A 24,356-nucleotide genomic window follows, 5' to 3' on the forward strand; every position below is an offset into this window, starting at 1 on the left:
GGCAGAGGTAAAGCAATATGGAGCAAATCCATAGCCCACTGGCAACTGGAGATGTGGCTACGATTGTTTTGTGCAGTTGTTGCTGGGGTTTAGAAAACAAAGATTAGTAAAAGCAATGACAAGAAAGGATGATGAAAGGAATTAGTAAAAATGATGGTGGTTTGAGCATGTTTTATCTTTGAGCTGTTATGGACAGCTGTAGGCTGTTACTGGGTTTCTCTCAGTAAAACTTACATTAACAGCAGTTTGCTGATGTGGAAACAATTACATTTATTTAAAGAATGCTGAACTTCTTTAGTTTAGAATAAATAATCTGAATAATCTCCTTTTTTTCAGGTTGAAAAAGGGGAGAGGATAACTGGGTCATCTAGCATGAGTTTGTGTATTAAAAGCAGCTGTTCCAGGAGCAAGGTAAGCAAGCAAGTACCAAAACTGTACTGCCGATACAAAAGCCTTTTCTCCTTGTTAGCCGTTATAGCTCCTAGTGCTGGTATGTCAACTAATGAGAAATTAACTAAAAAAAGTTGTCCTTGCAATGCTTTGCTGAAGTGGCATTTTGAAAAAACACTTCTAAGTATTGCCTTTACAATTCTGCGTTCTGTAAATAATGTTTCAGAAAGAGAAATGGAAATTTTAGCCTGCTGGCATAACAATGAAGTCTTGAAGCAAATTGTCTGTAATTGATTGAGATTTTTAAAAAAGACAACATTCACATGTGTGTTTTTCTTTAGAACACCTCTGAAGTAGTTTTTTTAGCTTTTCTTTCAAAGTGTACACTACAGATTGTGCATCTATTATTCTTTGCATCCTAAATTGCTGAGGGTTCCTTAACAATCTGGTTTCATAAAGGGATAAAACCAGCAGAAGCTCATGAAGCAGGGCCAGGGCAGCTAACTAAATGCAGAGAAAAACCAGTACATAGTTGTAAAAATAGCACCTGGCTGCTGCTGGTCCAAACAGCTCTTAACTTGATTACAAATCGCCCCCTAACTGAGCTCAGATATGAGTGCAGAGGCTAGTGTTTATGAAAAGATTTCTGCTTTCCTTGGGCTAAAATGTGTTCTGTTATGTTACAAGGAGGTAGCACCAGCTTGCTGTCGTTCTGGGGTCCTCTTCTCGCACGGAGCTCCTGTCCTGCCACCACTGCCTCCACCAGGAAGAGGAGTGCGGCCACCACCAGCCCATGACTGCTCGCAGTGACACCCAGGTAAGGTAGGGCTGGGCCCTCCCCTCCTGCAGGCACCAAGTTACAACAGACCAACGTGAGGAAACTCAACAGACAGTGACTAAACTGGGGCAAGGGTAAAGCCTTTTCACTTTGTGTGACCAGTAAGTGCAATTTTTTAGTATTATTTGAAACCATTAATTACAGTGTTTGTCCAGAGTTCTTCTTGAAGCACATCACGTACCTTACAGCTCTCAGCTGTGTCACTGTTCTGGTATTTTCTTTATGTGCCAACTGGTCAAACCTAGCCTTTGGGAGACACGTGCTATTTTTGGCTTTGCACATAAGAAGCTTTTTTCACATGAGCATTATTGTGAGTTTATAAATTCTTTATTGAAAAATACACTTGCAATATTTTCATACAAAGTATTGTAAATGGTACGAAGTAACAAGAATTGTCTGACAACTTCATAAATATTTTTTACAGAAACATCTACACAGCTGCTTGACTTCAGCCTTTGTTACACAGGTAAGAATGAAAGATGCTTCTATTTTAGCTTAATTGAAATTACAGTGAAATTAAGTCCTAAACTTTCCCATTATTCAAAGGAGCAGGAATGCGTGAAAACATCAAGCTTTTAATTGTTTCATTATAAAAACTTACAGAATCAGTGTGTGCTAAATTTTACATTGAACAGCAACACTGTCCCCAGTTGTCAGTGAAAATGAGTACATGGCTATAGTATAGCGCACCAGGTATTAGGAAAGGACTTAATTCTAAAATACCAAGCTTGTTGGTATGCTTGTTTCAAATTAAAACAATTAGTCGGTCTAATTGATACATGCGGTGCTTGCTGATCCTATTAGTAGGGGAGGGATTTCTCTCCCAGGCAGTCTGATTTTTGTCCATAGAAAAATAAAAAATCACAACCACTCTGGCCTTTAAAATCAAACAACAACAAAAAGCTGAGTATACATTTTTAAGAGGTGGAGGCTACCTTCCTCCTGAGTAAGTGAGATGGCCAGTTCCTGACTCTCAAAAAGAGCAATCTGCAGAAACATTGCTTTTTTCAAGGAATTTTATATGCTTGTAAACATCTCTAGCTTCCTGCATTCATTACTGCATGCACATTAAGTTAAAATTAGTTCTTAATGCCATTTGCTGAAGAGGGGAGCTATAGGATGTCAATTTGAAAATAAATACAAAAGTCAAATTGCTTCAATAAAGAAAAATATCTGAAGTCAGCCTTTTAAAAAAAATATTCACATTTAGAAAGTGCCATTGCAAATATACAGCAAAACTAATCTGCCTTAAAAATGATGCTTCACAGCCCTATCAAAAGTGCCACCTTTTGAACAAGAGTTCACTTTAAAACATTGCACAGCTAAAAACAATGCATAACAAAATCAGCTACTTTTATACAAGGTGCCCAGACATTAAAGCAAAATAATGTGATCGTTTTCAGGGGCACACAGAACATCCCAAATATAAAAGTATCCACTCACATAGGATTATTTTTTTTTTTTTTTTGAGCCCTGAATTAAGCTATCTTCCTTTTCCAAGGGGAACAACTGGACTTTCCTAGAAAATCACGTCAGTCATTATTTCTGTGGAGGTCATTAATGTTATAAAGAAAAAAAGGCCCCCTTGAATATGAGCATCTTGGCACAGTGCTCCCATGTCTGATACATACATAACTTCCTTGTCCAAAGCTGAAAAGGTAAAGCACTGACAAAAACAGTGTAAGTAGACTGGTTAGAGCAAATGGATGTAAATACCTGTTGCAAGGTAAGAAAGCTGTATTAGGGATGCATCCTCCAAGCAATAAAAAGCTTTTTAACTGCTTTCTCAAGCCAGAGCCTGAAGACAGCTCCCTTGCCTTATAATTAGCTTAATGATGGGGCAAGTTTGAGTTGCAGTTTGAAATGCATCCTCAGTGTCCCAGGCATCATAGGAGACGCCTCCTGCCGCTTCCTGCCACGTCCCAAGGCTCAGCGCGGTCTGGCAGGAGGCAGGCATGAGGTGGAAAGACAACAAAAGATGACTGCCTGGTGTTTGCAAGGCTCGGTGAACCCGTGCGATGCGTGAAGCTACCTGGCTCCGTGCAGCAGGAGAGAGGGAATTCCTGTGCTGGACCACTGACCTCAGTGAGAGCCCCTGTCATTTGCCACATCCTGTAGTCGCCTTAGCAGAGCAGTGTGATTTTCCTGACAGATCCGCTTAGCTGGTGCTTCGGTACCATCTTCTAAGAGAATGCCTCTCTTCTTTGTTGGAGTTTCTCCTGTTTTAATCATGCTGTTAATTTCCTTTAGCCTCTGGGGAGAAGCAGGAAAAAAAAAGGCAGAATTATCTCTCTGTATTGTGGCTACCAAAAAAGTGAAGTATTGTTAATTCCTTTACTGTGATCTTACGTGTGCTTTATTTCTAGCAATTATACAATGTACTTGCTGTAACAAACTAACCCTGTGGTTAGGACTTGTTATCTCACACCACAGATGCAGCAGTTCTGATCCTGAAAGAAGATGCTTCCCGAGGAAGGTTTCTACTCCATTCTTGGTGACCAGAGATCACAGGATTTATTCAGCCTGTTTCGAATCCACTTGGTAAGTCTGTCCACATTGAGACGTTTCTCCTCTACTAAGCAGTTAAGAGGGTATGACCATACTTAGTGTTCTACTCCTCCAAGTGTCTTCATGCCAAATCACCCCTCCTGTTACCTGAAAGCAAATGGCACCATGGCCATGCCTCTTGAGTCTTCCTTGTGTGCCATTGCAAAGGGTAAGTTTTCCAAGTACACAAGCAACTTGGACACCTAATTGCTTTATAGCTTCTGAGATATGTGAACTGTCAATTAGATATGTGAATTGTCAATTTGGAGAGCGTTAGGTGACAAAGTACACCTTGAACAATGCAAACAGAAAGATGTGTTGTACAACTTTCTCCAGTTGCACTACCAAAAAGAAAAGGTAGAATTAAAGCTTTGTAAAATCAAACTAAAACACTTTAGTCTTACCTTAGATGGGCTGCTGCTGAAATAATAGAATATTTTCTCTCGAGGGGAGAGAGTAGGCTCATTTTTGTGTGGTGAGATGTATACTGGGTGATTCTGGGACAGCTGTATTCTGCGAGGGGAGACGATTCTTACAAACGGGTAGGGCGAGAGCGGAGGAGAATCGGTCTGCTCAAGAGAAAAAGAAAAAGCATTCAGTACGAGCTGCCTACTCTCAGTAAGCTACCTACAGTAAGGCTTTTGTAAGTTGGTCACCTTAAGCATGGTTTAGATTTTTTTTCCAAACTTAAGTCATACCCTTGCCTGAATATGGGCAAGTTTGGTCATACTTCTAGGCCATACTAATAATTTACTTATTTTAACTGTATCCGAGGCTGGTAGATGACATGGCTTGGTGTTGTGTATTTCATACATGATTAATTAACAGAAGTGCTTAATATTTCAGCACCAGAGTATGTCCTTGAACTGAAATTACTGTCACTAAAGAAAAGCCCTTGAATTTCCTTCCCTTAAAATGAGGTTAGCTGAGTGTATTTTACTGCATGTACAACAAAACAAGATCTATTTACTAATGAAAAGCAGAGTTAACTTACCCCATTTGAAGTATACTTCAGGGCAAACTCTTTAATCTGCTCAATATAGATGTTGTTATAGAATTGTATAAGGTCCCCTCGCTCCTCCTCCTCAGTGTCGCTGTTGGCACCGGTCAGCCGGGTCGGCGTAGGGGGAGCGCTGTTGGGGTGAGGTACAGGCAGGGTGCTGCTGGATCGCATCACGGGGCTGGAGTCTCTGCTAGCTGAAGAGACAAGAGCAAGCTCTGCCTTATTCAGTCACAGCTGCCTTGGGCAATTCAATCATTCTGATCCCAGACAGTCAGCTTCACACAATAGCTGTGCACCACATTGTGAAATTGCAGTATGGTGACCCTGAATTTTGTGTCGATAGCAGAGATGGTGATTTTGTTGCCTTAGCATCCTTGCTTACAAAAAAGCAGTGTGTTGTTCAAGATATACCTGCTGAGTATATGTACAGACACACGCGTTAAGCTCAGCTAAAACTCCATTTCTCAGGAATTTTGCTATAATTTCAACAGTAGCTTGCTCTAGTTGCCAGCTGGCACAATTTCAAATAAGGAATGTCAGTCTTTTGTCAGCTACTGGTAGGAATAGGTGTCTTGGTAGTACTTCCTGCTGGTTTAATGTGGGAAGTTGCAAACAGTATGTACCTTTTTTTTTTCCCCTCCCTGCCACCTTTCTGTGACAGAAAACATTAAGATCTATTTTTATACTGTCATCTATTAAGTAGCAGGTGGTAAGAATATACAGCAGTAGTTACCTGCTTTCCTGTGCAGAAGGTCATTTGAGGAAAATGTGTTAGTTCAAATGTCAAGGAAAGACTCATCTACACTTCAGAGACAACAGATCTACTAAAATAGATGCTGTGGGTGGCTGCTTTGTTCTTAGCTATGAAGCCAGACAGCTGCTGCTTCTCAGCTAAAATATTAAAAGAAACTGCTGCAGCTCCATGATGGTTATAAGTAAATGAGGAGCTGAACAGGGGCCAGCACTGGTCTTCTCTGATTCACAAAGACGTGTTCCTTGGCGTACCAGCTCATTTCAGGAGTTCAAGCCGCCACTGTGGTAAACTGAAGCTAAGCTGTGCAGTGACTGATTCAAACAGGCCTGATTCAAATGTAGGATTGAGCTTGAGTTAGCAATTCATTAAAGGTGTGTTCTTAGGTGTATCCAAGTGTACCAAAGAAAGACCTGTTTGGTGTGGGGCGACACAAAATCCAACTTGTACTTCATGCATAATGTTTTGGAAGGGGGATTAAAAACACACAGGCAATTTGGAAACACTCACTTTTTTCTTTGTTTTTCTCTTTACTTCTGTCTGTAGGTGAGTTCTGCTGGCTGCTATCGCTGCTGCCAGACTGTCGTCGTCTTCTCCTGCCTTTTATCAGGACGCTCCGATACACCTGCAGGGAAAAAGAGGAGCATAACACAGGAAGTATGATTAAATGTGCAGTTACAGAGTCAGGAAACAATATGCACGATAGAGCTGCTTTTTAGAAGACTTCTCTGTGGTATCAGATTGTTTCCTACAGGGGAAAATACAGCCTCCTACGATGATCACTAGGCACTGGTGCTGTAGCTTGTAAGTGAAAATATTTTCATCTATAGATATAATTCAGCATAAAAAGCTTTCGGTAGTGCAGGATTTTGACTCTGTCTTTAAGGAGAGTGCTCACAGACTGCGTATATTTAACATTAAATCTTATTTTACTTTGAAAATCTCTACATTCCTAAAGGCATTTAATTAACCAGAAGCCACATCATTTAACATTAACTGTACTTACATGACTCTTGGCTTGTGGTTGTGTCCGATAGCAGCGCATAATGTTCTGAAATGATCTGTCTTCCTTAGTAACCTAAGGATAGACAAACAGACAAGATTAAAATTGTTCCTGTGTTCCTCTTTTTTTCCCCCATGATTTGTTTAGGGGTGGTTGTTTTTTGGGTAGGTTGTTTGAGGAATTTGTAGTCATAGTATATTAAGCCTTAAAAAAGCAGCAGGTGTTTTTATTCACCTTACCTTAGACATTACATAGATGGCACACATGAGCAGCTGATCCAAGTGTCTGTCCATCATGATTTCAGGGCAGTGCACCAAGGAATACTCAAAACAAGTCCAGATCTTTTTCCGCAGCTCATCAGATATATCGAGTTTGACACAGAGATCCCGTAGACGAACACTAGCTAAATGATACACCTGTTGACATTGAGACTGTGCTTAGGAGCACATCAATATTGCTTTTCTCATCCAAGCTAAAGCACAGTTCAGGCTTGTACAGCCTGTAGAATTTGTGCAAATGGTAAGTCAAAAGAAGAATAACTAAATTTAACTTTTGTGTTTACTGGTCTTGATGCTAAGAAAGCATTTGTTTGAAGCTTAAATTCTGGAATTATTTGGAGTGCAGGAACAGCACCACATAACCGCTGTATTGAATAAATAAGAACATCTCAAAGGTGAATCTCTTTCTTGTAAAGAGCCTTAAAAGAAAATGGATACTTTTAAGCGGATGCTGGCCACATCTGTAATCTACTCCAGAACTAGAGCAGTGTTACTCTACTCCCCTGCCAGCGCGAAATGGTCTGCATGCTCTTAAGGTATGTATCTGAATAGACTTAAGGTATACATTAACTTTTAAACTGAATATTCTCTTACCATTATTAAAAATAAGTAAATATTTTTAAGCCCTAGAGGACCTACCGCAATACAAACTAAACAAAGAACAAATCTGACTGCAACATACCTTTCTAAAGAAGAGTGAAAGCGAGCCCATCTTCCGGGGCCTGGCAGATGCGGCAGTGGCAAGTTGCTGGGTTTGTCTTTGCTCTCCAGGAGAGATCTGCTGCACAGTTACCTGGCCTGGTAGCTGTAACGTTGCCCCAGTCATCTGGGTGTTCAGGGTACCAGCAAGAGTCTGGGCGCTGAGGGGCTGAATGGAGCCAGATACAGCTTGAGGCTGGGTTCCTACATTTACCTGGACTGGGAAGAAAGTTATTCCCCCGTTTTCATTGGCAATACCTGTAATTTAAGAAAAAGAGTCTGAAATGAGAGCAGGTTTTGGTGGTATGAATGATATTTTGTTTGTTTTAATAATTAAGTAATTCTTTTATTTGTTGCTTATAATATATAGCGTATTATAGATAGGAAATTGTTTCATCAAAATGCTTTGGAATTCTTATCATAAGAAGACAGGAGTATAATGGAATTGAACTAATTTTTAATAATAATGCTACTTTCTTGCCCTGCCAGTCAAGGAAGGAATGGTTATTGAAATATCTAAGTTCAATAAACAGCTGCTGGCAGTCAGAAGATCTTTGTGCTGTCAGTGTTCTGTCTCTAAATTCTGCTCCCCTATGCATATGATTTTTCCCCAATTATTAATTCTTAAACCTACTCTTTCACCACTGGCATGCTGTTCTCCCTAATGTACCTGTCTGTATACAAATACTCTGATGAGAACCAGCCTAATCCTACTGTTGCTTTTCCCTTACCTTGTACAGGTATTGTAACGGTTTGCCCGTTATTGGCTGTTACGGTGGCAGTTGCCACTGTGACCAGCGTCTGGCCGGGCACAGGAGTTACGGACATGGCTTCAGGATTCATGTTCTGCACAGGCACCGTATTTACCACGGGCTGCTGGGGAACTCTTACTGGAGTTCCATTGTCAGAGGTATTATCATTATCAACAAACAGTCTTCTCCTGGTGGGATTGGCTGTAGGAGAACTGTATCTGTCATACAGGGTCGTGGGAGAAGATGAGAGGCCTGAAGATTTAAAAAAAATATATATATATTTATATATTTATATATATACACATTTAATTCTTGTATAATCTCTTATACAAATACACGAAAGAAATCTAATAAGAACCAAAACTTGTCAGCCAAATTCTTCTGGAAGCATTTTTAAAAAGTTGTCTACATTTATGGCTTACAAATCACTGTTACAGATGACTTGATCTCAAATAATGCAATGTTCAATGTTTTTCTAAACTAACAGGCTTCACAGAAGTAAATATATAGCAGAGCTTCTATTCTGGTATAACAATAAAATTCTATTCTGGTATAACAATAAAACAAACCGTTTAGGGGCTACTGATTAGAATATATGTATTTATATATTTGTCTATACACATACATATAGACTCTTCATACACATAAAACCCTGAAACCACCCTAACAAAACACTATTTTGATTTGAAATAATGAATGTATCTTAAATATCTGACTTATAGAAATATATATAGAAATACCATTTACAAGTTTTGCAACTAATTCTACATTGCCGGAGTAGCTTCCTTCTCTAACACCATTTAGGTTTGTAAGCTAAAGATGTGGTCTAAGAACAATAACTGTGTTATGCTTTAAAAATCTCACCTTTTCCAAGTCCTCCACTTTCAGCACGAACCTCGTTTATTCGTCTTGGCGTCAGTGGAGAACCTACAACACTGTTCCCAGCAGATCTCTCAAAATACTGAGGTGGCATTACCTAAAATAATTGTGCTTTTATTAAAATGTCTCTATCACAAGTTTTTAAAAGCTTCTAACCTAAGACAGTTGAATGGCAAAGTATATAGAAGAAAATGAAACACTGAAGAGCACTGAAAAACTACTCCAAGTCTAACTTAAAACCAGTGTAACAATTGTACAGGATGTCGTGTCCACTCTTTTATTCTGTCTGAGTAGGAAAACTATGTGAAGCTACGTAATGTAAAGAAGTGCTTACCTCTTCACAACTAGGAACTTTGTTTTCATTATCTCTGATTCTGTCCCACAATATGGATTCCTGCTTCCATGCCATGCTTTCCAGAATCTGTTCTTCAATATGATTAAGGTGTTTTACTACTTCCCGGCAGAGGCCATCTTCTGCTCTAATAAAAACCTCAATTACCTGTAAAGCAAAGAATTATAAACTCCACATAATGCTAAATAAACAGTGAGCGATAAGTGTAATATACTTGTTTTCATGTGTTTCTTCTTACAGAAAGATCTAATTCCTAATTTTCAGGGAAGAGACTAGTAGAAGTATCAGGCTGCATCACTATGGTTCAATCAGCTGTTGTCCTGCTGGTTTATCAGAAGAGAGGTATTGGTATTTTTCTAAACAAATAATAAACGATGTCACGCACTGGTTCAGAACAGCTGGTTCAAGATGAAATGATAATCTGATAGTTACTGTTTGGGTATGCTGCTCCTGGGTGACACTGAGAAACAGTACTTTGATTTTTAAATGCTCAAGCTACACCCCAGAATGACAGCCAGCTATTAAAAAAAAAAGTCACCACAAAAAGGGTAAGAATTGAGAATAAAGAGTTCAAGTACAAATTAACATCTAGGTGAGGAGATTACTTAATACAAGGCAAGAGTATGCATGACTTGATCAGCATTTTTTAACTGTTAAACACTTTACCTTATAAAAATGATAAACTGGAATGTCAAATATTTCAATGATGAAGGGGAAGTTTCCAGGTGGCTTATAGGTAAAGGTAATGATCTCAAGGCAACACGCCAGCAGAGACCGGTGAAACACATCTTGCTCCAGTATTGCCTGCAAGAGAATTGCAAGTTTTAGTGCTTAATTTACAGTGCAACAGAACAGTAAAATGCTTTCTATTCTGTCTCAGCACCAAGAGTATCAGGCATTTAAAAAAAGATCTGCATTTGTACGTGGCAGAACATAATCCAAAATGAGACATCTTTTACTCTTTAAGAATGTTACATACCCTTTGTGTTTGCAAACACAAATGATTTCTTGTACAGTTTTTCTTTAATTCAGGTACACTTTCAGGCTACTTTTCAGAAATTTACCCTCATTTAAAAAAGTAGTTTGTCATGCTCTACAACTGATTTCCTTATTCCATATCCAACTTTAAAAAGAGGCACAATATTATTAATTTTCCTTACAGATAAGTCAGTGTCTCCCAGTCTCCTCCTCTCTTGCTCAATAATTGACTCCAAAACCTTGTAGTACAGTACCTCAGCACGACGAAAATGCTTACTGGCCACATCTGCAGGAATTTTAAATAGAAATATCATGAAACACAATTCAAAAATCTTTATTTGTTTTATCTCTATAGCTTAAGACAATTTACTTGGATTTCTGTGTGGCAGGGGCTGCAATACTTGCAGAACTAAATCTAACTAACGTTAAAAACTTAACACTAACTGTGGTATCTCTCCCCTATCCTGCATAGATTTGTGGTTGCAGAACAGAACAACTTACGACTGAACCCACGATTTGGTAAAAACACCATGTACAAGAACCAAGTACACCATGTACACGGTGTATAATACACCATGTATTCTAGCAGTTATATATTGCTATAATATAATGCACACATTTCAAATTCAGAAAATACGGTTTGGAAATGATCTATATGGATCCAACTTGCACTGTGCAACAGAAAACACTGAAGCAACTGTGGTGACAGGAACAGACACAAAGAGCATCTTCATAATTTCTAATCCGTCTTTGCTTACTTCACAAATCTTGACAGCTTTGCAAACAATACTTTGTGTTTATACTAGAAAGATTTTAATTAATATCTGTACTAACTAAACCTTGTATTTAAGCCAAATTTGCTGTAGGAATTTTGAAGAATATAATGAGTCAGGTTTTTCATTACTATTACAAAAACCCATGCTTGAGATGAAAAGTAATACCCTCTCACAATGGGGCTTGGAACTAGATGATATTTAAGGTCCCTTCCAACCCAAGCCATTCTACCCTCGAGAGTGCTTTTTCTTTCCCTTCTGCAGAGCTTGGAAGTATCAAATTCCAATGATATAAGCCAAGTTTAATTATGAAAGTTTATACAGGGTTGAATGTTGCCATGTCGTAAGAATACCAGGAAAAGACAGAAGTAATAGAAAAAATATTCTTGTGCTAAAGCAGAGCCTCTATAAAAACACAGTTTACTTAAAAGGGATAAGCATTTTGAAATACATGAATAGAGATTAAAGTGCAGCTGCAATGTTTCCTACCTTTAGAAAAATTACTGAATTCTCCTTCAGACTGCATACTCTGGCAATAGAGTTCACACATTTCTTTTACTCTATTTGCAATAGATTGAGAAGGATCTCTGGAACACGCCCTGAAAATACAAATTAAATTTTCAAAGTCCTATTCCTACTAAGACCAAAAAAAACAAAACAAAACAAAACCAAAATCTACCATTTGGATAATATGATTAAAGCATAAAGCTGGAAATATCTCAGACAGCACTGCAAATACACGCATATGTGTGTAGCTGTAAAACACCCACAGCGTAGTAATATTATTGTGCATATTGCAGTAAATATGCACATCTTTTCATCATAAGGGTTTAATACTTAAACAGCATTTTCCACATGATATAAAAAGTGGGTTAAAATACACAGTACCTAAGGTAAAAGTTTATCTGCATGGAGAAAAAAATATTTTTAATTCCTACAGTATGAAGCGACTTGCAAGGTAGTGAGGTCTGCTAAGTAAGAAGAAAAGTCTTGAAGAAAATCTATTAGCAGTTTGCTGTTCAAGAAGCTCAGAAAGTTGGGTTTAAAATATTGTGTTTTCTTACAGCTGTCAATCTCAAGGACAAAAGGCAGAGAAATAAAGAAAAGAGTGTTTTGAAAGCTTAGTGTCCCTCTGGCTCTTACATTACTACAGAACCTTTCATGATTTTGCATTTTTAAATTACACTATCTCACAATAACATTTGTTATTATAATCTTACGTTTTAAACTTTTTTTTTGGTTATCAAACATCATATAACATAAACATCAAACTTACCTGAATATTTGCTCCAGATTTTCGCTGGGGGCATTTTTCAGCCCGGCCAGCATGGTGTGAAGGCGGCTCAAGCTGTATGTTGCTATGGAAACAGGCGTCACATACGGGTTGCTCTCTTTAATGTACTTGCGGCCAGTAAGTGGGGTTGTAATCCTCAGGGATTTGGACTAAAAAGACAGAAAATAAGCACACAACTGTCCAGTGTTACAAAATTCTGAGCTTACAACCTAGAAGTGTCAGTCTCTAGAATTCTTTCTTGTTACAATACATGTCTGGGGAAAAAGACAAGGAATCAAACAGCCCCAACGAGTCATGTCTCAGATAGTCACCAGCAACGACTTCCCTCTGTCACCTGGATGTTGGTATCAAATGCTGGTGGGCAAATGCACGAACAGAGAAGAAATGACCTCACACTGAAATGCAGATACTGGAGGGAAGCACAAAAGAGGCCTAAATAAAAAACGTCAGCAGTCCCCTCCCATCCTCTGAGTACCAAAGGCAGCAGAAGCTTGTAGGGAAACTGTACTGAGCCAGGGTTTCCTGTCAGCAAGTATGACTCTTAGATAAAAAAAGAAGTCCTCCTGAATGTAGCATAAACAATTAGCACTTCCATTCTGTTGCAGAAAGTATTTTTTTTATTATTATTTTTGTCCTCAAGAATGTTGAAAGCCATCAACCAACTGTCACACTGGAAAAAGATCACATTTCACTGCTCCAGCCTGCGTTACCCTTTTGTACTCTCTGATCTAACTGTACTGATGGAGCTCACATCCTTCAGTTGCCTGCCCCATATCCCTTCTCTTTTAAGATATTTTTCCATCTTCAAGAACATTTTGGTGTTCTGTAATCCCAGGTAAATGTGTCTGCTTTCTGCATGTAGAAATACTGCCCAAAAATCCTCACAAAATTACACAATACATCTAAGCAGTTGTAAAATGTAACTCAATTATGCTGTGTGCACTCCCAGAACAGCTTCTCCAATAAAGATGGTAATTTTTTTTAACATCTGCTACAACCAGATGCAGACTAACTCAATGTCTTCTCCATAAAAACAGCAAGAGACCATGTCAGACTCACCCTGTCAAAGTGTTGCTGCAGATTATGCTTCACTTGCACTCGTTCGGCTGTTTCCATTCCTGAAGTTGTATTTAAGCACCTTGTGAGAGTTCCTATTTCTTCATCTGCATCCTCCCCAAGAAAGATTCGCTCATCCAGATTTCCTACTGACAAGACGTATTCCTCATAGGCCTTGTTGATGGCTTTGCTACAACAGAGAGGAAAAGACAGACACAAACCCCCTTTATTTAGTGCTTTGTTTACCTGTTTAGTGAATGAGCACACTTCTGGCCTGTCAGAAGTCTACCTCAGAACTTATTTTAACCATTTAAAACCAACAATATCTAATACATGACAGCGACGAGAACATTATTTTTCCGTTGTATCTGCTGGCTTGCCATTTGGTATGGCCATGGGAGGAACATAATACTGAGAACTGGTGTTTGGCTGGAAACTCCTCCAACCTTACTCATCACAGCACCTTAACCTGCAGCTGCCATTTTCATACCATTTAAAAGAAAAGAGTAAGTCCTGCTCATAGCATCTCTAGGTTTAAAAAGGAATAAACACCAAACCTGATTTTTCCCTCAGGCTTGAGCCCCACTCAGTGTGCCACCACAGCTTTTTGTTCCCAACATTTACAATTATGTACAAAAAAATCAAGGACACATAGAAACCAGAATAAAAGCAGACATTAAGTAACGCTATAGTAAGGAATCATTCCTCTTATGCCTCAGGCCATACCACCTCAAAGAAAAGGAACTGAAACACAATTCAATGTAATATATAGACAGAAATACGCAAATCAACTAGCTAGCATTAATGCTAAGACACAAGAGTAAAGCAAGTGCGATTGTGTTACAATTCAAGGGGATACAAATACAATCCAAACCACAAATAAAGCTGACTCACAAGCTATCGCCAAAGTTTCCAGGATCTAGAAATCCAGTCAGATTTTCCTCTTTTCCTTTTAAAAGCTGTAAGAGAGTTAAGAGCAAAGGATGGACGTTTCAGTTCTTAAAAAAGTCCTGAAGATAATGACTAAGGAGAATTTTTTCTGCATCAGAAATGTATTGACCAACCTTTTTGTCAAAAAGTTTCCGAATGTATGGCTTCCAAAAATGTTCCTTTATGCCTTTTGCTTCTAAAACTAATCCATAATGTAATGAACACAGTTCTTCAATGATGCAGGGAGGATCAGATGACACTTTATAATCCTTACTGTGAAAGTCTTCAGGTAGACCTACAATTAAGAACAGTGTATTATTTGATCCTGCAAATTCATACCCTGTGTTCTTACTAAACTAAAATTATGTGCTATGTGGTCCCAGGTAGTGTGAAATTAAAATGGTAAACTAATCAGTTCCCTTGAAAGAATAACTAATTGTACAGTGCCCACTCAATGTAAACAATCAAGGTGCCAGCCTTGTTTTTGGGCAGTGGAGCTTTCCAAACAGCTGCCTCCTGAAAGCCCTCTGGTCTGACTGCGTCCAACAACGACCTTGTCATTATGAACCCTTTCACAGATGTTAACATGTCATTAACAGAAGTGTTTAGATTGGAAACTCCTTCAGTGGTATTTCCATAGTATATTAAGTTCTTGACTTAATGTACTATTTACAGAATTCAGTAGTCTATTATCACAAATGACATTAGTAGGAATACAACTGTGTGGCCAGACAGAGACAACAATAATTCCCCCATATTTCATATGAGTATTACTCAATTTATTCTGTACTATGTATGTTCATGCTCATTTCAGCAGCTTAAGAAATTCCTGCAGACTTTGGATAAAGACTTTTTTTTTTCAACATACCTTTAAAATTAGGATTCAGGAGTTCTTTACGATTAGGACACTGCAGAGCATTTCCGTATACTAGATCCAAAGCACATAACAAGAGATGGTAGGAATTGACCAAATCATCACTGATCATCGGAAAATTACCTTCAATTTCAGAAAGACACATGAAATTAGTTAAAATTAATTAGCAAAAATTTAAAATTATTTTACAAAAAACTACTGAGATTTGTATTGCAATCAATAATGGAATCTTTGAAGCACATATTCAGGTGACTAAGATTGGAAATATCTGGATAGAAACAGAGGGAGTAAAATGGACACACACTAGCATATAGCAAATATAATGATAAATACATTTTCAGGAACAGCAGCAATCATACAGGAACTCAAATACATTGTGCTGTTTTGAAAACAAACCTTACAGAGATACTGCTAAGCATACTGCAGGCTCCCTCTTCCGCAGTAACCTGATCAATCAGTACCTAAGTAACCTGAAGCAGCATGAACTAATGTAAACTGCCCTAAGGACAAAACTTTGTTGCCCTAACTCTGGGAACACAAGCCTCTGTGCCTGGCAGTGTTACTTCTTCAACAGAGTCTTCCTCCACCTCTCTGAGGCAGAATGTTGTTCTGAAGTCGTGTAAGGGGAAGAATGGGTTTTGACTGAGACTATCCTTTTCCCCAATTTTGCATTGTTATGGAATGTTGCAAAAAACTTTATCTCCTGCTAGGATAGAGTCAAGTGTTCAGATGTCCTGGGAACTGCAGCCCCCCACCCGTCCAACAGCCCCCCGTTCTTCAAAACAAATCCAATTCTGTTGGGGGCATGCTCATTACAAACATACTTTGAACTTTATTTCTCTTACGCTTCACAAAAGTCTATCTTTACAAATGTGTATCTTTAATCTGGTTTACAATGTACTTTTCTTTTACATACCTCTAATATAATTTTTGTTCATCATCTTTCTTTAGAAAAGAATACTTGTATTTTTTTATCACCTTTCACAGAGGTTATATTCAGATTCCTAACTCTTTACTAAACTCATTTAGGTTTATGATATTCCTTGAGAGGAACGGTCAGAGCTGAAAACAGTTCTAAAATCAACTGTGCTGTTAATTCATATCATAAATCACAGTTCCATGAATTTACATGTACAGCATGATTTTCTATCATTTTTTCAATATTATTAATTTTTTTACTCTTTTTTTTCAGGTAAGGTCCTAACCAGTTAGCTGAATTCACAATGAAAAACAGGGGCAGCTCCCAAAAGAGATCTACCATATAGTAATAAACTCATGTAGGACACATCAAAATATATATATGATTAAAGCATTTTCCTACACATTTTGTCACTCTTCTACCAGTAACATACCTGTTTGTTCAAACTTATATCCAGTTTTCTGATTCTATGTTTGATAAAAATATTTTGAATGTAGATAATTTGAACTATTTAAAATAATAAAGTCTACATGAAATCTGTGTTAACTGTACACTTTCATCAGTTATTTCCAAATCATGAACACGTTCACAAGAAAGAAATCAAACTCCTAAATATAAAAGCAAAATTTTAATATCTTAAAGTAACTTTCATGACAGGATCAATTTCAGAAGCATAAAGTCTAGCACGGCAATAGCTACTGCCAGCAGTCAAAAATAATCTAATTTTACGTTACCAGTATGTTCATACAAGTGATTTGTTAAATCAGTGACATTTCAGATAATAATTTACCACTCTCTTTCACAACTGTCCTGGTTTCAGCTAGGATAGATTCAATTTTCCTCCTAGTAGCTGGTAGGGTGCTATGTTTTGGATTAGGATGAGAAGAGTGCTGATAACATGCTGATGTTTTAATTGTTTAATTGTTGCAGAGCAGTGCTTACACTGCGGAAGACTTTCCAGCTCCTCTCGCTGTCCTGCCAGCAGGCAGGCTGGGGGTGCAGCAGGAGCTGGGAGGGGACAGACCCAGGACAGCTGCCCCAACTGGCCAAAGGGGTATTCCATACCATACTGCATCCTGCTGAGCATTATATAGGGGTGGCTAGCTGGGGTGGGGAAGCCGGCTGCTCGGGGTTAGGCTGGGCATCGGTCAGTGGGTGGTGAGCAACTGCATTGTGCATCACTTGTTTCATATACATTAGTATTAGTAGTACTATTATTATTATTTATTATTTTCCTGTCTTAATAAACTGTCTCTACCTCAACGCACCGGCTTCATTTTCCTGTTTCTCTCCCCCATCCCCGAGAGAGTGGGGAGGTGAGCGAAGGGCTGTATGCTGCTTAGCTGCTGGCCAGCTTAAACCACAACAACCAAGCATGAACTAATAAAATCTCAGTTATCTCAGTTATCTGAGATAAAATCTGTTATCTCGGTGCAGCAAAACAAGATCTTTTTTGAATTGACATTTTAAATAAGTTATAGAGTTTAAAAATAAATTCTTAAAAATAGTAGGCGAGAACAGCACTATTGCTGAACAGTCAGTATCTTATGTGCAGCGTGTACCGGAGGTGCGAGCAAGACCTGCACTTTGTGCACTGGTGGAACTGAACGCACCGATCTTGAGGCGTGCAGAAATATCACAGTGACAAGCCTCAACTTGCCGCTGATGTGTGGTTGCCATGATAAGGGTTACTGCCAACCCTCAAAACACAACGAACAAAACTTAACAGGAATTTTTAATTCCTCAAATGGTAAACATTCAGTTTACATCTTTGTACTGCCACACTTTAATAAAGTTACCACTAGTCACTTTGTAATTTCATAGTTCATCAATACTGTAACTTTATTTTTTTTTTCAGCTTAATTGGCAGTGTTATCAGCACAATATTCCAGTCTACAAAGTTACTTCACATGTCTGAAACTGCTCACCAGTGAGCATGTAGTTAACTGACGATGCAGCTACTCAAACATACCAACCAAGAATCCAGCAAGAACAAGACTCGTATTAGTCCCTTTGCGCTTTTGCCGCTCTACCCACAGAAGTGGGGTTTCCATAGCAAGGAAAAGAAAAACCGGAGATGTTTCAGACTGACCCACTTACTCTCTCAGCTGCCCAAGTGTGCTAACAAAGTGAAGTCCTGACTACTGGAAAGAGGTACGGTACTGACTGCTCTTGTTTCAGGGGAGTGCACAGACATGTTTCATACTGCTTGAGAGCACTACTCTGGAGTGCAGGGAAATAAATAAATAAACAAATAAAAGATGTAAAATAACACTGTGTTTCAAGGATGCAAGTAACATGCTTGTTTAGGAGAAGTCTCTCTTTCCCTGAAACACGGAATTTGCACCCTATTGGAAAAGGCAGCTTCTACATCAGACACAGGTGTTTGGTACAGCACCCATGCAACACCACAGCCTTCCTGATCTTTGCGCAAAGAGATGATGGTGATGGTCCAGTGATATTGCTGGTAACTCTTCCAAAAAGAGCTTGCTGACAACCCCCTGCTCTGTGGTACAGTGTAGCAGGAAAGGTTAATCTGTATTGGACAAAATGAGTACCAGATAATTCAATACTGTGACAACCTACTCTGTCCTATCCTCAAAAGCAACCAATTACGGAAATCACAGCACACTGCACAAACCTTAACACCGTTCTACTTTTAAATTCAAAGCAAACACCCCACAGTCTTTCTTTTCTCTCTTTCCTTGTAGAAATGAGACTACTAGCTTTTTTCAAGAAGTAGTCACGAAAAATATAAAAACTCTCTGGAAATTATTAATGGATAAGAATCTTTCAAAAGTTCCCTCAATTCGGAGCATAAAGTTTGTTCTTATTTGCCTAATACCAGGTGTCTGACTTATATGGAATTCCCAGAGAACTTTCACCCAAGCCATACCTGAAGTCCCAGGTAAGCAGAAACACTGTAACAGCAACCAGATTTGATGAAAACAGACTATACATTATATGATAACTGAACAATTTAAGGCTAAAATTTTGGGGAGCTTCACTATCCTTTGTGCAAAAGGATTAACTCCTGTTCCCTTCTATGGTCCTTCAGTCAGTATCAAGAAAAAAATGCTGCAATTCTCTGCTATTCATACTGGCTTTAAGGGTGCTTTTACAATAGCGAGTATACATATGTAGCAACAATTACACATACGTTGCAACACACTGCCTCTTCACTGCTACATTTCCATAGAAGCCTATTAACAGAGGATTTCCCCTTGTGTCTTTCAAAGGAATCTGTCTTCAAGGCAACCAGACAGTTGCATATACACTGCTATGTCCAAAAAGCAAGGGACAAGTCATCCGTATGTGAAAAACATTTGCAGACCTACTTAGTAATGTACATTATTATTTGGTATAGTTACTGTGTGCACATTTTTTAAAAAGTGTGAGGGACAGGTTATCAGAAGAATTAGAACGCTATCTGTGATAACAGCATGAAAGTAATCACACCTAGAGTTTTATGATACATTCTTACCACTTTACAGAAAAAAAATCCATTAAATATTATCACCATTGTTGGAAATTTACGAGGAATTTAAATTATTCTTTGTTCCTAGCGAATATATATCTATATCTCATATTAATTATAACTGTCTCTAAATACGAATTCACTAAAACTCTCAGCTAATTTTACCTTGCAATTACAGCTTAAATTGCCAAAACGTTGGAAACATCACAGCGATATTTCACATAAAAGCTACTGTTGACATACAGCTTACCTCAGAAGTGCAGTAAAACATACAGCTGGGGAAATTAAGACCAGATGAGCCCTTCTGCAAAAGGCCTGTAACTGCCCCATGTTTAGGGATTGATATGAAACAAAAACAACAAAACCAGGTCTACAGTGTTTAATCCTGTTCAAATCTCTTACCTTTTGCATGAACAAAGAGCACCCAACAAAAGTGGAACACTTCGGTCACTGTGCACGGTTGTCGTCTTTTGGGGAAAAACAGAGCAAGACACAGAGTAAGCTCAATGAATTGAGGCTGACAGAACATCACACAACAGTCAATCATTCTGAAAGAAAATTAGGCTTTACCATGGAGTAGCCAAAGCTTTAACTATGCCCTCTCCCCCCAAACCAAACAAAACACACAAAAACCTGACAGAGGTAATAAAAAGGCTGCACAGTGCTTTACTGCAGACACAACAGGAACCCTGATCTCAGTCTGCACGCAACGATTTGAATGTCACCATGGCAGTCCAACATGAATTGAGAGCTGGAGCTGAAATGCCTTCTTCAGGAGTATTCTAAGCGATATAACCACGTATATGTACGTGTTCTTGGAGGAATGCATTACGCAGCGTGTTGATGTTAACATACTGTTTGTTCACAAGTGTCACCTACGTACTTAGGTAAAGCATTTTTATAGGTAGCTTTACAGGGTATACAAAATACAGGGTAAATTCATTCAGGGTGAGGCCATGTTCTCCATTTTTCCAGTTGTCTGGTCAGCCTTAAATAATTTATTTGGTTACATCAGGTTACATAAGGAATGTCAAAACTATGTATTTCACACAAAAATCAGAAGTATCATCTTCTGACTTGATTTTCAAAATTAGTTCACACCTCACCACCCAAGCTAGCCAACTAGCAGGGCTCCTCCTCTAACTGTAATATTATACACACAGCATATTGTAGGTTCAACATTGTGTCATCTTAATACATCTCAATACATTTGTAACTCGCTATTGGTTAGAAATAACACTAAGTTATGCTCACAAAAATCATAACGGAAAAAAAGAAGAAAGCAAAGAAATGGATTTTTTCCTAACATTTACAGTTTATTTAGCACAAGCTGTGCTTAAGTGCTAGCGTAAACCAATAAAATCTTGTTAAGATCAAAATAACCAGAGAAGAAGGCTAGTGCATAACTTTGCTGCTTTTATAATATCAACAGTGACAAAGAACCAAAGCTTCCACTGTAAATTAAAACATGCAGAAGATCTGCCTCTATGGAGAAAACTACAGGAATTAATGTGAAGTGAAACAGACTGAGTCGTTCTGTGAGCTACTGAGGCTGTCGGACCATAAACGATCAAATTCTTCCAGCCTTCCTCACCTTACAAATACCAGTACTTTCTTGCCTACAGGCTGGTTTTCATTTTTCATCTTTTTTCCTACCCCTACATCACAGAAACTTAACAGCTTTGGGACTTCACGCATCCTGTCAGATCTGACAAGCTGGAAAAAAAGATTTTAAAACTTCGGGAAGCGAGGACAAACAGACCAACTCCGATATCAGAAAGAACTACTACAAAAACACAGTGAAAGCACATTTACAACCACCAAGCAATTTCAGGATATTGTTGTGACAGTGATGCTCAAAAGTCAGTCTGGAAATTACAGAAAGGTACCTCTGTTTTCTTCCTCTCTGTTGACGAGGCTGATCTTCTTGAGGATATCTGAAGATGTCCTGAAAAATGGGCTCATACTTCTTAAAAATTACTGCAGAAACTGTGAAGTTTCTCTCCAGTCTCTCGGTTCGTTCTCTGAACTGGGGGGGTAGATTTGCCATGTCTTCCCATTTTTTCATCTTGTTAAAAAACTCAATCAGGCTGAAAATATGGAACAGGTTAGATCTCTGAGGTTGCTGTGGTTTTGTTTTGTTTTCCCAGAAATATACCATACATTTTTATTTATTTACAACAAAAGAGCAATTGCTACTTTCCTAACTACTGATAAAATAGCGGTATTGCAAATATGACAGCTGTAGTGCAAAGTGTTCAGAGCCAGTCCTTCACCTACACACACGGACAAGGTTTTGGGTAGCTCGTGGTGCGTTGCGATACCCTCTGCTGATGACCCTGTTAATTACATGTTCAAGGTTCTTGGCTTTTCCTCACAAAGATACCATCAGCTCCAGCAGACAGCTTACTATAAAAGCATATTGCTGTCATTTTTTCTGAATAATCTATCTACTGAAATAAAATAAAATCTGACCTCTACTGAACACTAAAAAGCTCTACAAAGTAGGAAAAAATACAGCATACCACTTTTACATAGGTACATTTCAATTCATGAATTTGGCTTCCATTCACTTTCACTCCTTTTTCTAAGCACGCTTTTTCAATGTTATTAGTCTTGCATAGTCCAAATCACAGGAACTTTTTGTCCGTATTCAGTTCCTTGAATGGCTAATTTGGAAAAAACACTTTTGAAGGAACTCTTCTGTATTGTTTAGACAAATAATAGTGCTCCAACAGTAAAGGACACAGGGGGAGAAAATGCATAATGAGCAGTCATATAAGCTTTCTTTTTTTGCTTATCTACTAAATTGCTACAAAACAACCCCATTGCTGATAAGTAACATCATTTATTTCAGGAAGTTCTCCTTCATTACGCTATAGACAAAAACACTCGAGCAAAGTTTGTCAGAACCTGACACTGCTTTCGCATCGGAAAGCAAGAACAGATGAAAAGTGAAAGTCTTGACAAAAAGAAAAAAACGTGAAAAGGTATTGATGTTGTCACAAGCAATGAAAACGGTTACTCTTGTGGGAAGCTCGCACTTCGTTCAGTGTTCAAAAAACTGTTCCTCACGGGTTGGTTTCTTCCCCTTTTGAGCACAGGAAGTTAATCGCTAATTTTAAAAAGCAGCATTCTTGTGACGATGTTCTTATGACACACTGATGACCCAAATGGAACTGTCCTACTCGTGGGGCAGTGAGCTCCAGTGCAGTTTCCTGCTGTATAAATTTGATCTGTGACAGCAGGAAGCAAGAATGACATCCCTCCTTTATCCACAGTTTCTAAGTTTTTCAAGCTGACAAGCGGCCCTCGAGGTTTCGTGTTTTGAACCTGGCCAGAAGCAGAGTTACCTTTGCTCCGAGCAGCGCAAAATCCTGGTTAAGGACACGAAGTTTCCCTCCACCGTCCCCCTGCTCATGGTCGGGATCGCCTTTCGGCAGGCCACGTACAGGGCGCAGGCCAGCCAGTGCAGCTCGTTCCCCTGCCAAGCAAAAGGCGGCGGTGTAGCGGCTGTCAGGGGAAGGGAACCTGCCGAGGGCCGCGGGCGAGCACGGCCCGGGCCCGGCCCCTCACAGCCCTCAGCCCCTCAGCCCCTGAGGCGCCTCGCGGCCGCGGCCCCACCTCCAGCGTGTAGTTGCGCCTCATGCTCTGGAAGCTGAGCCAGGCCTCGGAGCGGGCTCTCTCGTCCATGTTGAGGCTGCTGCACAGCTCCTCGTAGCGCTGCCGCGTCTCGCCCTCCTCGGCCGGCGGGGACGGCCCGCGGGGCCCGCCGGGGGGGCACGGGGAGGGCCCGGGGCCGCCGCCCCCCCCGGCCGCCGCCGCCCGTGCCTCGGGCTCCCCCCCGCCGCCCGCCATGCCGCGCCCCGGCGCTAGGGGGCAGCGCCGCCCCGCCCCGCCCTGCGCACGCGCTGCCGCCCCTCAGCGCCGCCCGCTCCCGACGGGCCGCCGCCGCCACCAGCCCCGCCGCTCATTGGCTGCCGGCAAGGAGGGGCCGTGCGCAGGCGCGGTGGGGGAGGAGGGAGGGAGAGGGGGGAGAATGGCTCCCGGCGGGCAGCGCGGGCTCTGTGGCGTCATCAGGCGGCGGCGCTGCCAGGGCGCAGGGAGGGGCCCGGGGGGCACGGCCCTGACGGGGGCGGCTCCTCAGGGGGGAGCTGAGCGGCTGAGGTGCTGCCTGGGGGCTCCCTGCCCCTCTGCCGGCGCCTTGAGGGAGAAGGGACTCCTCCACGATAAACAAGGGGAGCCCGCTGCATGCTGCCCTAGTTTTTGATGCAGCTGGGCTCTAAAATACGTGACTGAACTCGACGCTTCTCCCTTCTCCTCTAGGAAGCTCAAATCTTGTGTTGTTTTTCCGTTAGTGGTCTACTGCCAGTTCACACAAGAACCCTTCAGACATTGAAACGACCGATACCTTTTTCAGCCCAGAGGATGTGGCTTTATTTACGTGTTCCTCCGTGCCCTCCCCTCCCTCTTTTTTCCCCCTCTCACAAAGCAGCAAGAAGGCTGAACAGCACTAATGGCTGCAGTACACGCTGTAAACGATTCAATAAAATATCACTAAT

At 40.0% G+C, this 24,356-nt stretch overlaps 1 protein-coding gene and 1 long non-coding RNA gene across 4 annotated transcripts; one reads left to right on the plus strand and one right to left on the minus strand.

Annotated features, from left to right (window-relative positions):
- The first annotated feature begins 497 nt into the window (after nucleotides 1-497).
- LOC137862022 (uncharacterized) lies at nucleotides 498-9,701 on the plus strand. 3 transcript variants are annotated; one of them, XR_011100010.1, is made up of 4 exons: nucleotides 498-1,207; nucleotides 1,653-1,694; nucleotides 3,640-3,769; nucleotides 6,076-9,701. It is a non-coding gene; the product is annotated as an uncharacterized lncRNA (long non-coding RNA). The 3 variants fall into 3 exon arrangements; XR_011100009.1 differs by lacking the exon at nucleotides 498-1,207 and having other exon boundaries at nucleotides 1,575-1,694; XR_011100011.1 differs by lacking the exon at nucleotides 498-1,207 and having other exon boundaries at nucleotides 1,578-1,694; nucleotides 3,662-3,769.
- RBL2 (RB transcriptional corepressor like 2) lies at nucleotides 1,977-23,696 on the minus strand. Its single transcript, XM_068693653.1, has 22 exons — nucleotides 23,419-23,696; nucleotides 23,148-23,278; nucleotides 21,684-21,884; nucleotides 20,197-20,261; nucleotides 15,392-15,520; nucleotides 14,658-14,818; nucleotides 14,488-14,552; nucleotides 13,597-13,783; nucleotides 12,520-12,686; nucleotides 11,733-11,842; nucleotides 10,653-10,756; nucleotides 10,159-10,296; nucleotides 9,475-9,639; nucleotides 9,126-9,237; nucleotides 8,241-8,513; nucleotides 7,493-7,767; nucleotides 6,772-6,948; nucleotides 6,536-6,607; nucleotides 6,040-6,154; nucleotides 4,770-4,972; nucleotides 4,180-4,344; nucleotides 1,977-3,481 (listed from the first exon to the last, which is right to left on the minus strand). The coding sequence occupies exons 1-22, from the start codon at nucleotides 23,650-23,652 to the stop codon at nucleotides 3,311-3,313; spliced, it is 3,420 nt and encodes a 1,139-aa protein (XP_068549754.1). The 5' UTR covers nucleotides 23,653-23,696; the 3' UTR covers nucleotides 1,977-3,310.
- Nucleotides 23,697-24,356: the final 660 nt, after the last annotated feature.

Source organism: Anas acuta, chromosome 10 (assembly GCF_963932015.1).
Source record: "Anas acuta chromosome 10, bAnaAcu1.1, whole genome shotgun sequence".
NCBI lineage: Eukaryota > Metazoa > Chordata > Aves > Anseriformes > Anatidae > Anas > Anas acuta.

Excerpts from the sequence above, each read along its gene's own strand:
- RBL2 (XM_068693653.1), bottom strand. The coding sequence starts at position 23,652 with ATGGCGGGCGGCGGGGGGGAGCCCGAGGCACGGGCGGCGGCGGCCGGG. Across the intron at positions 10,757-11,732 it reads ATTCAGTAATTTTTCTAAAG|ATGTGGCCAGTAAGCATTTT; the intron begins GTAGGAAACATT and ends AAATTCCTGCAG. Across the intron at positions 9,238-9,474 it reads AAGTTCCTAGTTGTGAAGAG|GTAATGCCACCTCAGTATTT; the intron begins GTAAGCACTTCT and ends CAATTATTTTAG.